Raw genomic sequence first — 14841 nt, 5'->3', positions numbered from 1 at the left:
TATAAAATGAACAATAATGAGCCTACCCTCCAGCTGTAAACTGGAACCATCATTACTTTGAAGCCCTTGTGTCCTGAATATAGCCGCCTCACTTCTCTTGGAGATAACCATGAGCCTGACCTTTCAAATTATAATTGTTTTCCTTTATGACTTTACCATATGCATATACTTATGCATAGATAATAGATTTTCATAATTAAGTTTTTGTATTGTTTTTGAGGTTTATAAAATGGTTTCCTTTTTGTGTGAAATATGTTTTCACTCAGATTTCTGAGATTTGTATGTTACTGGAGTTTGGGCATTTTCTTTATGTTTCTTATTGTATAAATTAAGCACAATTTATTTATCCATGTTCTTATTGAAAGATGTTTAGATTTTTTTTCCTCTCCTTTTCCTTTTATGAATAGTGCTTATTTCCACATACCTCCTGGGACATAAATATAGAATTTCTCTAAGCTATTTACCTTGTAGTAGAATTTTTAGGTGGTAAATTAAATGCATGTTCAGTTTCACAATTTAATATTACATTGCTTTTCAAAAGTGATTAGACTACTTTGAACAATAACATGTAACAGTCCTTGTTATTCGGTATCTTTTTTTCTTTTTTAATTTTGTCAATCTGGAGAATATAAAATGGTATCTTATGACCTTAATTTACATTTTTGTCTGGTTTTCAGTAAAGTTGAACGTGTTTTGGTATGTTTATAGGCCCTTTGTCTTTTCTCTTTGTGTCATTCCTATTCAAAATTTTCATCAGTTTCTCTCTTATGTTCAAGAAAAAACGTCATTTGTTTTATTCACTACAGTGTAATCCACTACTTTCATTATTAATTTTGATGCTTGCATTGTTCCTGATTTGACCGGCTACTTTCTGCTGGCTTCTTTGTCCTTTGTTCTCATTATGCTTTGAGTACTTTTTTGAAGAAATCAGAAAGGCTGTTTCATCAAATGCTTTTCTACATCTGTCTAGAGATCCTGTGTATATTTTCCTCTTTAATATGTTGCTATGAAGAATTACATTGATTGATTTTCTACATTAAGCAACCTTGCTTTTCTGAGCTAAGCAAAACTATATATTCCTGGATTCATTTACTATTATTTTGTTAGGGTTTCAAATCTGTGCATGAATGGGATTAGAGAGTACTTATCCTTTTTCACACTTGATTTTTTTCCCCCAAAGTGTTTAATATGCTTTTTCTATATTGCAGTAAAAATTAGAATAAGTGTTAAGCCCTTAGTCTGTATAAGCAGCTATGGATGAGGACTTTGACTTAAAGTTACAGTTTTAAAAGTACTAATATGACACAGGCTTAGTTTATAGTAGAACCTATCTTGGGTAAATGATATATGCTTTATCATGTCACTTACTGACTATGGAATCAGTTACATACTATGGGCTATCTTTGCTTTACAAACTCCTAAATCTCCATAGTTACATAAAGGAAAAAAATATGAAATTTCCTCCAAAATGAATTTTTTCCATTTTTTATTATGATAAAATAATATCATACACATAAACTTTACCATCTTAATTGTTTTAGGTGTACACATCAGTGATATTAAGTACATTCTTATTGTTGTGCAAACATCACCACCATCTATTTCCACAACTCTTAATCTTGCAAAATGAAGCTCTATACCTTATAAAGTTATAACTTCCTATACTCCTTCCCCTCATGTCCCCCCAGTGCCCTGGAAACCCTCATTCTGCTTCCTATGTTTATACTTTTAACTACTCTAGGTACCTCATATAAGTGGAATCATGTGGTATTTGTCTTTTCCTGAATGGGTTATTTCACGTGGCATAAATGTTCTCAGGGTCCATCCATGCTGATGCAAATGGCAGGGACTTCTTTTTTATGGCTGAGTTTTGGTCTATTGTGTATATGCCACATTTTCCATATCCATTCATCCATCAGTGGAAACTTAGGCTATTTCCATGTCTTGGCCATTGTGAATAATGCTGCAGTGGACATGGGAGTGCACATATCTCTTGGAGATCCTGTTTTTGTTTCCTTTGGGTATATGCCAGGGGTGGGTTTTCTGGGTCATATGATAGTTGTATCATAGTTTTAATTTCTTAAGGAACTTCCATACTGTCCTCCATAGTGTACCAACTCACCAATAGTGGGGAAAAGGGCTTTTTATTCTCAACATCCTCACCAGTACTTATATCTTGGCTTTTTGATAATGGTCTTTCTAACAGGTGTGAGATTATGAGGTAGTGTCTCATTGTGGTTTTGATTTGCATTTACTAATGATATTGAACACCTTTTCCTTTGATATTATAATAGCATTTGATAAAGTCAACATCTGTTTCTGATTTTTAAGATCTTAATTAAATGAAAATAGATGGGTGTTCCATTGAACTTTTGATACATACATGTACTTTAAGCCAAAAGCTAGTATCATGCAACATGATGAATCAATAAAACTATTCCCATTAATGCCAGAAATTTAAGAAATATGTCTTCTGCCGCTCTTAACATTGTTGCATAAGTATTAACTAATACAACTGACTAAAAAATAACAGTCTCGAATAGAAAGGGAAGATATAAAAATATCATTGTTTGTAATTGATATACTTCTGAATACGTAAAAAACCCAAATTAATAAAGTAATTACTACTAGAAACAATGGAAGTTTATATTCATTTATTCATACTTAACATAATTTTTCTAAATATAAAAAATCAGAAAATATGAAAAGATTTCTGATATAATAGCAACACAGATAATATACTTTGAAATAAACTTAATAGGCAGGATCTATATAAAGAAAACTTTACACCCTTGATATATATAAAAGAAGACTTAAAGAAATGGAAACAATGTGTACTATTTTCATATCTAAAGATTTGATAGTGGGCAGATGTAGCTAAAATATAGTGTAATGTACATTATAGGATAAAGCAATTTTAATACAAATGTCTTTTTCAAATTTAGGCTGATTATAAAATTTTTATATAAATTTTATGTATGTGGATCAAAAATAAAACCACTGAAAGAAAGCATGGATTATTTTATTTTTAAAGGCTTTTCTTATAATGGAGGTAAATTCTCAAGTCTTACAGGAAATGAATGATAAACTGACTAATGTAAAAATTTAGGAAACAGTTATAATAAATATCACAAACAAAGATAAAAATGAACTGGGAAAATATTTGTAATATGTTTGCTTTGCAAGGGGCCATGCTGTATAATATATGAAGGAGTGCTTAAGAAAATACAAAAACCCAATAGAAAAATGGACATTAGGAGTAGGAAATTCATACACACACAAAACAATGTAAGTAGTAAATAGAAGAAAAGAAGCTGTATGTCTCATCCCTAAGAATGGAAAGGTGCATAGAAAAAAATGAAACAATGAAGCAACCTTTTTTTTTTGTTAGATTGGCAGATATTTAAAAAGAATAATACATGATATTGGTAGGAGTGTGTATCGGCAGGAACTCTCATACCCTACTGGTGGAGAGTATGATATTTTTGTATGGAAATTTGTCAGTATTTTCTCAAATTTTAAAATGTTTGTATCCTTGACCCATGATAGTAATTCATCCCATAAATGTGTTGACATGTACTAATATATAAGATGGATACATAAGGATGTTTTCTCAGCAGTGTTTATAATAGGAAAAGCAAAACTAACAGCAAGACAAAATTGGAAAGCACTTAAGTATTCAGAGTACTGGTTGCATAAATTATAGCGTATCTCAAGAGTAGAGTACTTTTTTCAGTTATTCAACAGAATGAATTAAATTGGTTTAAATTGATATGTACAGCTCTTTGAAACAAACTAAGAGTAAAAGCAAGCAGTAGCATAGCTTCTGGGCCAACTTTTCATTTGTGGTTTTAAAAAGTTATAAACTAGAAGTTGTATATGTGAATGTAAGTATGCACAGGGAATTGGTGGTGGTGGTGATTTCTGGGGTTTTGAAGTGGGGCATAGAATGCGGGCTCTTTTACTTGTATATTCCCTTTTGAACGGTTCAAATTTTGTTTATCATGGGCATGTGCAGTTTTCAGAGTAAAAATCATTTTTTTGGTTTTCTGTATGTTAATTATATTTTTCTTGGATTTTTTCAGATTTCTCTTGCACTTTGTTTTGTTTTGATGTTTGGAAACTCAATGTTACTAACTTCTTATTATGCTTCCTCTTTGGTAATTATTTGGGTAAGTGTTCCTTAAGTAAATGTCTGTTTTTGAAACTAATGGTTTACCAGTTTATCATTGGCTTGAGATTCATGAGGGATTATCTTTCAAGAACTGTTTCAAGTGTCTTACTAAATACATATAATGTGATAATGTATTTAAGTTCTCACTTCCAAAGAAACACAGCAAAAATTAATGCCTGAAAACATAGTGCTTTGCTTTGTACTCTCAATCTGTGCTTTCTCTCTAATCTTTTATGTCACCTAAATTTTGGCCCAGGGTTTATTTTAGAATGATTTCTATGCTCTCCTCTTTTTCTTGTTTTCTCCCCTCTTTTCAGTTTGTTCTCTTCTTTCCCCACTCTGTCACCCCCTTTCCTCGTTTTGGCATCTCACAGCAGTCTCTCCTTCTTGTTCCACTGTGATCAGAGAGAGGCTTGAGGACTTGTTTGTTTAGTTTTTTCCCTTCATGTCTATTTGTATGACTTATTCAGATAATTTAAATCAGGTAATGGTTCAGTTATATTTTTCTAGATCATTAAGAGCAGATGTAGATTATGGAGAGACAGTCTTACGGAATTAGGGTAACAGGTCATCTAAAACCTTCTGCCACTTTTGTTAGAATGACTTTCTAAATATAATATGTCTCTCTAAATTTAAAGACTGCAGAGGTGGTTACTCCTTTTTTTTTGTCAATGGATTTCTCTGTTACAATGTTTTGCATACCTAAGAGGAAAGAAAATATTCCTTATGTTTAACATACACGTGCTTTAGTTTTAGACTGGTTTCTTGGAGATGAAAGCATATTGCACTGTCTTAACTGAAATATATTCTACTTCTTGAATAGTCATTTAAGTAAGTCAGATCATTTTGTCTTTCTTGATTTCTAGAACCCATTAACAAATTTGGAATCTGCTATTTCTTTGTCCAGTTTTACAAGTAAATTTTTTTTAAAGATTCTGTTTTCCAAATGCCTCTTCCCAGTCTAGACCACCATCCCTTTCAGGTTGTGTGACTTGAGTATACTCCAGCACAGAAATGAGCAATTAGCATGTGGTTGACGCTTTGTTCAATCATGACTAAAAAACACCCCTCATTAACTGAATTGCTGTGCTTTGCTATTACTGATAGTTCTTACAGTCGTGAATTCTGCTTGTAATTAGGAAATGTGACAGTGGACCCAATTCTGTATTTACATGCGTACACGGAGAAGTCCTTGTATTACTCAGGGTGAAGTACATGACTGTTGGTACTTGTGTACAGGAAAGCCATTGAATGGAAGATTGCCTATCAATAAATTCAATCTTAAGTACATGTTGCAGGAAATTCTCTTCAGTTCTGTTGAACACCTACAGTGTGTTAGGCTTCCTACTGGGTGCTTGATATTGAGCTGTCTCTCAGGTATAGATTAAGCATTATGCATATTTCATGTAACAATATTTTGATGTATAAAAATAAATGATGGCAACAGGTACAAAATGTAGCATGTTTTTGTATATTTAACTATAAATGTATATTTAACTATAAACATGTCTATTTTTAGTTATCACTTTGAAACCTTAATTGTAACACATTTTGCATTCTCAGATATTCAGAAACTTCTGAAAAGATTTAATTTGGGTTCATGTATTTATGTTTCAATCTCTAACTATATTTTTGCCAAGTTGGAAGTAGATTTAGATCTTTATAGATACTATGCTTTGGAAGTTTGTTATGTATCTGGAAAGAAATCAGATTTGGTTGAGAAGTATTTAGTTGGTTCATCAAAAACTCATTTATAGTTTATTCAAGGAGTTAGTAATATTTTAACTTAATGAAAATCTTATAAGACACCTATCTAAAGTTCGGAAATTATTATATATTTCTTGGTTCTTAGGTAAATCAGAACCAGCCATAGAAGTCAATTATAGAAATTTACATATAGAGATTTTTCTTCCGACTTTACAAAGTGACTAATTGACTTAAAATATTCTGGACAAAACAGGGCTTCTTGAAATCGAATAAGCTTGTATTGATTCTATGTGAAACAATGAAAATTGTGCTAAATTTTAGATTTTGAGGGTCGTGTTATTTATAAGTATTTTTTTGGTACCTGAATTTGTGTCTGTAATTGTTAACTTTATGCTATGTTATTTTCTCCATGCAGGGTTTACTGGCAATGAAACCATATTTCCTGAAAATAAATGTATCTGAACTTAGTTTATGGGTAAGAATCAATCTATTTGAATGTATACATTCTTCCTTCTCTAAAATATATCATTGGTTTTATGTTTTACTTTCAAGGAATTGATCTATATAATGCAGGAATTCTAACAGTTTTATAACATATTAGGGCTCAATTTTAATGTGCCAAATTACTCTTTTCATGAAGCAAGATTAATATTGGATAGGTAGTTAAAGAATTTCAATTTTTGTATTTTATTACCTGTGCTTTTTCTGAGGAGCAGTACATGTGTAAGAAACTTTTAGTAGAAGGGGAATTTAACTGCAATTGCTGTGTAAATCTCCTCTAAAATATTAACTTTGATAAGAAGATTGTATATATTTTTCTTTCTGGTGACAGCCCTTGATTTTGAAGTAACATTCTTTATTTTAAGGTGCATGTGTTTCAGCATTTTGTCTTGGCTGTAGCAATAATTACTTCACATGTGATTAAAGCATTTATTTTTTCTTCCTAGGCTATGTCTATGCAGTGGCTGTATGATGCATTGGTTTAGTTTTGTTTTGCTATATTTTTCTTTTGTAGGTTATCCAAGGATGTTTTTGGTTATTTGGAACTGTCATACTAAAGTATTTGACATCTAAAATCTTTGGTATTGCAGATGATGTAAGTATATTTTTGCTTAAACTTGAAAGACTTGAAATAAACAGGCTTAGAATGAATTATTAGAGTTGCCAAGTACCACTATTTAATCTAAATTTTAAGGTGGGGTCTATTCACCTGTTATTTTATCTATCTAATAGAAAGTAAATGTGACTAAATATATAGTCTATTCTTCAAAATTAATTTTTGACACAGTCTCTTATTTTATTGGTTTTTCTAGATCACAAAGGTTTTAAAATTTTAAAGAAAGCTCTAGAGTCTTAAGCTCAAATTTTAAAACCTATGCAGTTATTTTCCTCTGGTTTCTTTATAATCCCCTTTTGCAACAGACAAAGACACCACCTTCAGAGCCTCTTAAATAATAAATTGTATTATAGACTCATTCTTTTTTTTCTTCCAGTTTTCTGATTAGTGCTTATGAAAGGTTTATTTATAAGCTTTTATAGATGATTTAATCCAAGTCAGTCTTGCGAGAGACATTTTTATTTTTGTTATTGGTTTTACTTTCTTTGGTATTTGGGTAGGAGAGATAATAAGATGAGAAGAAGTCTGTTTTATAATTGCAAAAGATTCACCCTATCTGTAATTTGTCTATTTTATTTTGATATTTTGGTGAGCACATTACTTAAAAGAGGACACTGACCAACGTGCAAAGAGTAACGTAAACCACACTTTTTTTTTTTTTCCTGTAATTTATTTTAATTCACTGTCTTTCTTGCTCCTGTAATAGATTTAAGTTGTGATTTTGAAACTGAGTTCTGTGAAGTTGTGGGACTTCACAGGCTCTTTGCATCCAGGATAGTCTAGCTTTAATCTCTTACATAGTGGACATCTATACAGGTTTTCATATGAACAACAGAATTGTTTGCTTAAAAAAGATTGAGAACCACTGGACTATTAAAGGGGTAGTCTACAATCTGTGGAAAGATATTTTAAAAGTTTAAAAGCATAGCCTAAAATGCATTTATTCAGTCATTCAGTGTACCTGCTCTGGGCCTGGCAATTGAATGCATCCAGGGGATGATGTTTTTGCCTGGTTTTGGTTTCAAAGTAATGCTGTGCTTGCTAAAATTATTGGAAAATGTTCAATCTCCTGTTTTCAGTGAGAATTTATATAGAATTTATATTATTTCTTCCTTAAATGTTTGTTAGAATTTGACCATGAAGCCCTCAGGATCTGAAGTTTTGTTCATGGGAAGATTTTCTACTACAAATCCACTGTCTTCAGGAAGTTACTGGTAGTTTACATCTTTAGTAGAAACTCACCCATTTCATATATATCATCAAATGGATCATGTTTTTTAAAAATTATTATAGGATTCAGATAGTGAAAAAATTCTTATTGAAATTTTTTACATATATGTGAAATTGTCTTTTATGTTCTTTAATTTTCCTTCTTTGGATTTAGAATCAATATTATATTAATCTATAAAGAAGTGCTTTTATTTTTTGCTGTGTTTTCTACTTGCTATTTATTATATTAATATTTCCAAAGTACCACTTTTTAAAAACTCCTCTTTGATTTTATTGTATTTTTCTTTGTAACTGAAATCTCTCATCCTCATTTCCTTTATTCTTATTTCTTTGGGATTGCTCTGAACCTTTTTCTGATGCTTGAGGGAAAGTGCTTGGCTCTTTTGTTTTCACTTCTCTTATATTATGATAAACACATTTCAAATCTATAAATTTCCCTATAAGTAGTACCTTTTTTGCATCTTACAAGTGAACTATTTTGTGATTTTCTTTTTTAACCCAAAGATAAGTTTTATGTTATTCAGTTTCTAGCTGAAAGGACTTTTAAAGTCTTTCTTAGTTATTGTTTTCCAGTTTTGCTGCATTTGTGATTAGAAAAAAATAATTTGCATTGTAGAAATAAATTCACATAACCAACAAATATTGTGAACTTATTTTTTCTTCCTAGAGACTTTTCCAGTTGTGCTTTTATATACTTTGAATCTATACCATTCAGTGAAAAGATGTTTATGATATGTATAATCTTGCTTTGTTATTTGTTTTATCAGCATATAATGTCATTTGTTGTCTTTTTCATGTGTTTTTGTTTGAATTTAGTTTTGTGAGACATACATTTGCTAATGCAGGTTTCTGTGGTTCATTGTATCTGGTATATCTTGTTCTCTTTTTCTGCTTTTAGCCTTTCTGCAAACATGATACTGAATTTTTTCCCTTAACTCTAATTGAGCATCTGTCTTTAATTAGTGAACTTAAGGTCTTCACATTTATGGCAGTTATCATTATTTTGGGACTTCTTTCTTTCATTTTATTGAGATTTTCCAACCATTTTGCTTTCCTTTTAGATTCTTTTCCCTTTCCTTGGATTGGTGGTTTGCATATGCATTGCGTACTTTTAGGCCAAGGTATTCTCCCTATTGGTTTCTTAAACTTATTAGCATACATTTCTTCCCTACAAGACACAGCATTTGAGATTCTTCAGGATATCCCATCGCCATTGAGTTCCTATTCACTCCCCAACCACCCCCCCAACACTTCGTTTATGTCTTGTTTAGCGTTTTAGTCATGATTTGCTTTGGGTATAATTTATCCCCTTTCCTACGGTTCTTGCTCTTTTAGACAATAATGAATTGAAACTTTGGCACATGTTTTCTCATTTGTTAAATGAAAATAATTCTAGCTTCCTCATGTGGCTCGTTGTGGGAAGTAAGTGAGGTGATGCAAGTATGAACTTGGTGATATGTGAAGAATAGACAGATGCTAACTGTCAGTCAAAAGGTGTGTTTTATTCCAAGGTCTGCCTGTTGTCTGCTTCTTTCAAAAAGTCTTTTCAGTCTGCCTTTCAGAAATTCTGAATTATGTTTGTTTTTCTTTACTCAAAAACATGATGTCCCTTTGTGATTGCTGGATGTTACCAAGCCCACTGGATACCTTGTAGTGTATTTCACAAGGTTTAACACCTTGAGCAGGGAAAACTCAAGGGTAAAAGCCTGTGGAATGTGGTTGATGGTGCGTGGAAGGCAGGGTGTTGTTGGAGCTATCACTTGTCAGCCAAAGAATGGAGACTCTGAAATTGGAGGGTCCAAAAACAGCCGGGTGTTAGAACAGCAAGTTCTGCCATGCAATGGAAGCTGTTTTTAGGTACTGTTAAGATTGAAATGAGTTATAGCAATGTATGGCATAATCTAATGGTGCCACCCTTTATTCCTTACTAGGCTCATATTGGCAACTTATTAACATCAAAATTCTTCAGTTACAAGGATTTTGACACTTTATTGTATACATGTGCAGCAGAGTTTGACTTTATGGAGAAGGAGGTAAGATGGGATTTATCTTTTCTTTCCTTAGGTTTTGGTCCATTCATTTTTCATAAAGGGTGCTCCTGTTACTCAGATTCTTACCTCTGTGCTCATATCTCAGTTTGAAGGAAAAGGAAAACCTTGCAGCTTAAACCAAGATGTTCCTGTTTACATTAGCACAGCCTCATGAAATATATGATTTCTTCTGATTTTGATAATTTAGAAACATGCATTCAGTCTAGCAATAGTTTTTAGGATGAGTAAACACAGAAGCATTTCAAGTTGCTTCCTTTCAAGGGTAGTATTGATTCAGTGAAACTTTCAGGCTTTTCAGTTTCCACTTGCTTTGTGATTATTTGTTTGAATAATCTCAGTGATTTGAAATATCATTGAATACAGGTTTTTCATTCCAACAACATTTGTCTTTCTAAAACTGTACTCGTGTGTTTAGAAGGAGATCTGAGAGTAGTTGAGTGGATTGTGAGACAGAAGTCTGCAGTATTACTTATGTTGTTGAGCAAGTGACTCTCATTCTTAGAACTGTAGCTTACTAGTTTCTGGTAGTATGCTACAAACATATTGTGAGAATGAAAGGAGATACATAGGAAATACCGTTGATATTTTAAGATGTTTCACATTGAATACTATTTTGTAATACTTTATGAGCTAGTTTGGTTCAACAGTATTTATATATATGTGCCTTTTGTGTGTGTGTATGTGTGTGTGTGTATATACACACACCACCCATGTGGTCCTGATTTATGAGGATATTTAATTATCTCTGAGACATTTTTCTTCAAAGCTGTGTGTCTGTGTGTGTATGGAACTGGCCAACAGTCCTCTGCTGACACATTCATTTTCCCTGATCCCCACTGGGTCAAGCCACTGAATCGCAGACCAGTTGGAAGAGAGTATGCCACATGGCAGATGACTCTTTACTCCAGTGACTTATCAGTCTTCATTTCCTGTGTTCTGGCAAGTGGTTTTGACACATAATGGCTGATAAAAAGTGTACAAGTGATAATGTTGAACCTGCTGAAAGAAAATAGGGAAAAGTGTCTTGCCAAACATTAAAATGCATGCCTATAGCAGATCAAGACTCCTTCAAGGAGATGGTAAAGGAAGTATAGGCATCAACAGAGAAATTAGGGCTCAGTGTAAATCCTTTAACATTATTGAAAATAAACACGCCACTACATAGCCTTGAGAGTATGAATCATCAGTTATGTAACAGAAGAAATAGTTTACTAAGGCATAGCATGGCTTCAGCCAATTTGAAGAAAATGGCAAAGCCACGTCCAGCCGGCCATTCTTCATCTCCATAGGTATCTTCACAGGGACTGTGCTGTAGAGACAGAGCACAGTGCAGGTTCAGAGAGAGGGCATCTGCTGCATGGTGGGAAGAGGGAACAATTTAACGCAGTATCATACTGGTATGGAAAGACACTTAAGATGTATAATAGGGTAAGCAACATGCTGTGATCTTATTGAGCTATGATTAGCACACATAAAGTGTAAGCAAAATTTTAACACTGGTTTTCTTTTCTTTTTTCTGGTGAAGAGGTAATTAGTGATTAACTTTATTTTGTAATTTGCGTTTTCTAAATTTTCTATAGTAGTCATATTTTAATTGAATTGTACTATTGAAAGGTAGTAAAAACCAGTGAGGGAGATCTTTGCCTTTTAGATATGAAAATGGAAAGCATTTAAAGTACAAAGACATCAAAATAGGAACGTTATGGCCAAAAATAAACAATGCTGGACAGACCCCATGTGTATGTACTTAACTATGTTTTTGTGTATGTACTTGGTATGAAATGAAGAGAGCAGAGAGCACCACAGCTAAGTGGTAAAAGATGCATTGTTTCATGAATATTATTTGAAAAATTGAACTGGGGTGGGAAATCAGGTTAAAGCTTTGTATCATATGCCAAACTTCATTTCAGTTGATGTGTTAAATATAAATGAAGCTTGAAAAATTAGTTTGAGAAACATTTCTTAACTTCATATTAGTACAAAATGCATATGAGAATGATTAATAGATTTGTCTGCATATAATTTAAAACTGTTATATGTACAGTTTTGTACATTAAATGTTATAAAAATTAAAGTCAAATGACTGGGATGATTCTTGTGATAAAATCACGGAAACTAGAGATTAATTAGTTTAGGAGTGTTCAAATCAATAAAAAATTATCAAGGACCCTCACTCTTTCTCAGCACCAAAAATGTACAGCCCCACACTGTTCCCCTACCCACCTATGCAGAAATGGGCAAAGGACGTGAACATATACAGTCCATCAGGGAGGAAATGCTGATAACTGATTAAAATGTGAAATTCATTGTCTGCTTCATTTTTTCTCCGTTTTCTAGTGCTCACAATGAGCGTCTGTAACTTTTATGCTTAGAATAAAATCAATAATTATGAGAAATATTAAAAGAATTTATAATTCTAATAGAACAAGCGTGTACACATATCTCTCACTATGGTTTTTTTCCTTTGCATTTGTTTTTTTTTTTTTAAATTGAGGTATTAGTGCTTTGCAACATTGTGTTGGTTTCTGCTGTGCACCAAAGTGAATCAGCTGTATGCATACGTATATCCCTCCCTCTAAGACCTCCCCCGACAATCCCACCCCACTAGATCACCACAGAGCACTGAGCTGAGCTCTCTTCACTATTACGGCAGGTTCCCCACCAGCTATCTGTTTTATACATAGTGGTGTATTACATCAATCCTAATCTCCTAACTCACCCTGCTCCCCCTTCCTCGCACCCCTGTGTCCACATGTCTGTTCTGGACATCTCCATCTCTATTTCTGCTCTACAAATGGGTTTTTAGATACCATTTTTCTAGATTGCACATATATACATTAATATATGATATTTGTTTTTCTCTTTCTGACTTACTTCACACTAATAAACTTTTGGAATATAATGTTAAAATTGTTTGAGCTGTATTAAACTTTGTTAAGTATTTTTAACACAATTTTTTAAATACTTCCTTTTTAAAGAAAACAATCTTACTACTTTTCTTATATTTATTGTTATTATTAGCAAATGTCTAATTTTTGAAATAATAAAATAGTTATTATAAATTATCAAAATTGCTTGTCTAATACAGAATAGAAAGTGAGAAAATTGGACTAAGGAGAGAGAAATCAGAAAATGCTACTTAACTTATGTTTTGTAGAATTAAAATGTACCAGTATTTTTAATATGGTTGAATCTAGCCTTCTGTTTATAAACATATTGAGGAAAGCATGCATAATTTCATGTAATGATAAAAGATTACTTTTGTGATGGAATGTGTTGATAACGAGCAAATCGATTGCAATTTAGAAATTTCAGGCCGAGAATTGTTTGAGACTGTGATCTCAAATTATTGAGAGGTGTATAGGATTGCAATGTGTAGGGCTTTTTTAGTTTAAAAAAAAAAAAAAAGATTTTTATTCCAGATAAAATGCACAGTAAAGCTCATGCCATTCTGCTGACCCTCATTGAATATTTGGCTCTCTAGTTAGAACAGTACTGTGCAAAAGTGAATAGTAATCTTTCTAGTTGCGTTTTACACTACAAGTGTTTGGGAACTGTATCTGTTAGTGTTTTCAACTCAGCATTTTGGGGAAGTTCATTTCTATGAAAATGTATCTCCATTTTTATGATGGGAATCAGTGGGTAGATTGGTGAATGCATAAGTTTCTTAACATGTTTTAAAACTCACTTGGTTCATGATTGGCAGTTTCATTTGAAATAACATTCTTCTCTAATGAAACACTTCTTTGAATTTCAGACTCCCTTGAGGTATACAAAGACATTATTGCTTCCAGTAGTTCTTGTTGTGTTTATTGTAATCATTAGAAAGGTAAGTCTATTCTTTACCTTATGAGTACTTTCTCATAATAAAACATGTTCTTATTTCTTCATAGTAGTTACATGTACTAGGCTACATGTTAATCTAACACAATACTTACATAGATTTATTGAAGCACACTCTGTATTTTCTTACTAATAACCTTTGATGAATATTTATAAATCTTAAAAAATATTGTGCTAGTTACCAACATAAAGTAAACCTAAGAAAAGGACACTTACATTTTGATAGTCATGTATTTTGAAAGATAGGATCAGAGAGATCATATTGACCCACATACAATTGTTTCTGCTTATGTAAATTATTATTGACTCACTTTTAACTTTTATGTAACATTTTATTAAAATATTTAACATATGCCTTTCTAAGTCATTTGTGTAGTATTCATTAAATTCTGGATAGAGTTTATTATTAATCAAAAGGAAAAATAGAATATTAACAATGTTTTACTAAACTCAATGAAATAGACTCCCAACTTAGCTTTGATAATGAAATCTTAAGTCCAGATATAAATCAGGCCAAGGAAGTTCTAATCTTTAGCAAAGAGTGGTATGATATTCTTTTTTCTTCTTAAGAGTTAGTGAACTTTATAACTACAAATGTTTTAAGTGAATGACTTGGGATTAGTCTGTAATTGAAAAATAAATGATAGACCCTAAAGGTTTTCTAATTCAGAGCTATTATTTCTATGTTAGTACAATGTCATGTATTTGTGGAATATTCT

The 14841-nt window shown here is 32.2% G+C and overlaps 1 protein-coding gene across 1 annotated transcript in view; it reads left to right on the top strand.

Annotated features, from left to right (window-relative positions):
- DPY19L1 (dpy-19-like 1 (C. elegans)) overlaps positions 1 to 14841 on the top strand; it is a 90931-nt gene that overhangs the window by 54963 nt on the left and 21127 nt on the right. Inside the window, exons 11-15 of the mRNA XM_010831227.1 lie at positions 4086 to 4172; positions 6297 to 6356; positions 6897 to 6977; positions 10160 to 10261; positions 14037 to 14108. Coding sequence (XP_010829529.1) covers positions 4086 to 4172; positions 6297 to 6356; positions 6897 to 6977; positions 10160 to 10261; positions 14037 to 14108 — 402 coding nt within the window. The remainder of the gene's footprint in view (positions 1 to 4085; positions 4173 to 6296; positions 6357 to 6896; positions 6978 to 10159; positions 10262 to 14036; positions 14109 to 14841) is intronic.

The sequence above is a fragment of the Bison bison genome, unplaced genomic scaffold, assembly GCF_000754665.1.
Source record: "Bison bison bison isolate TAMUID 2011002044 unplaced genomic scaffold, Bison_UMD1.0 scf7180017864525, whole genome shotgun sequence".
Lineage (NCBI taxonomy): Eukaryota > Metazoa > Chordata > Mammalia > Artiodactyla > Bovidae > Bison > Bison bison.
Note: the sequence above shows the minus strand (reverse complement) of the source record. Positions and strands in the feature narration are given on the sequence as shown.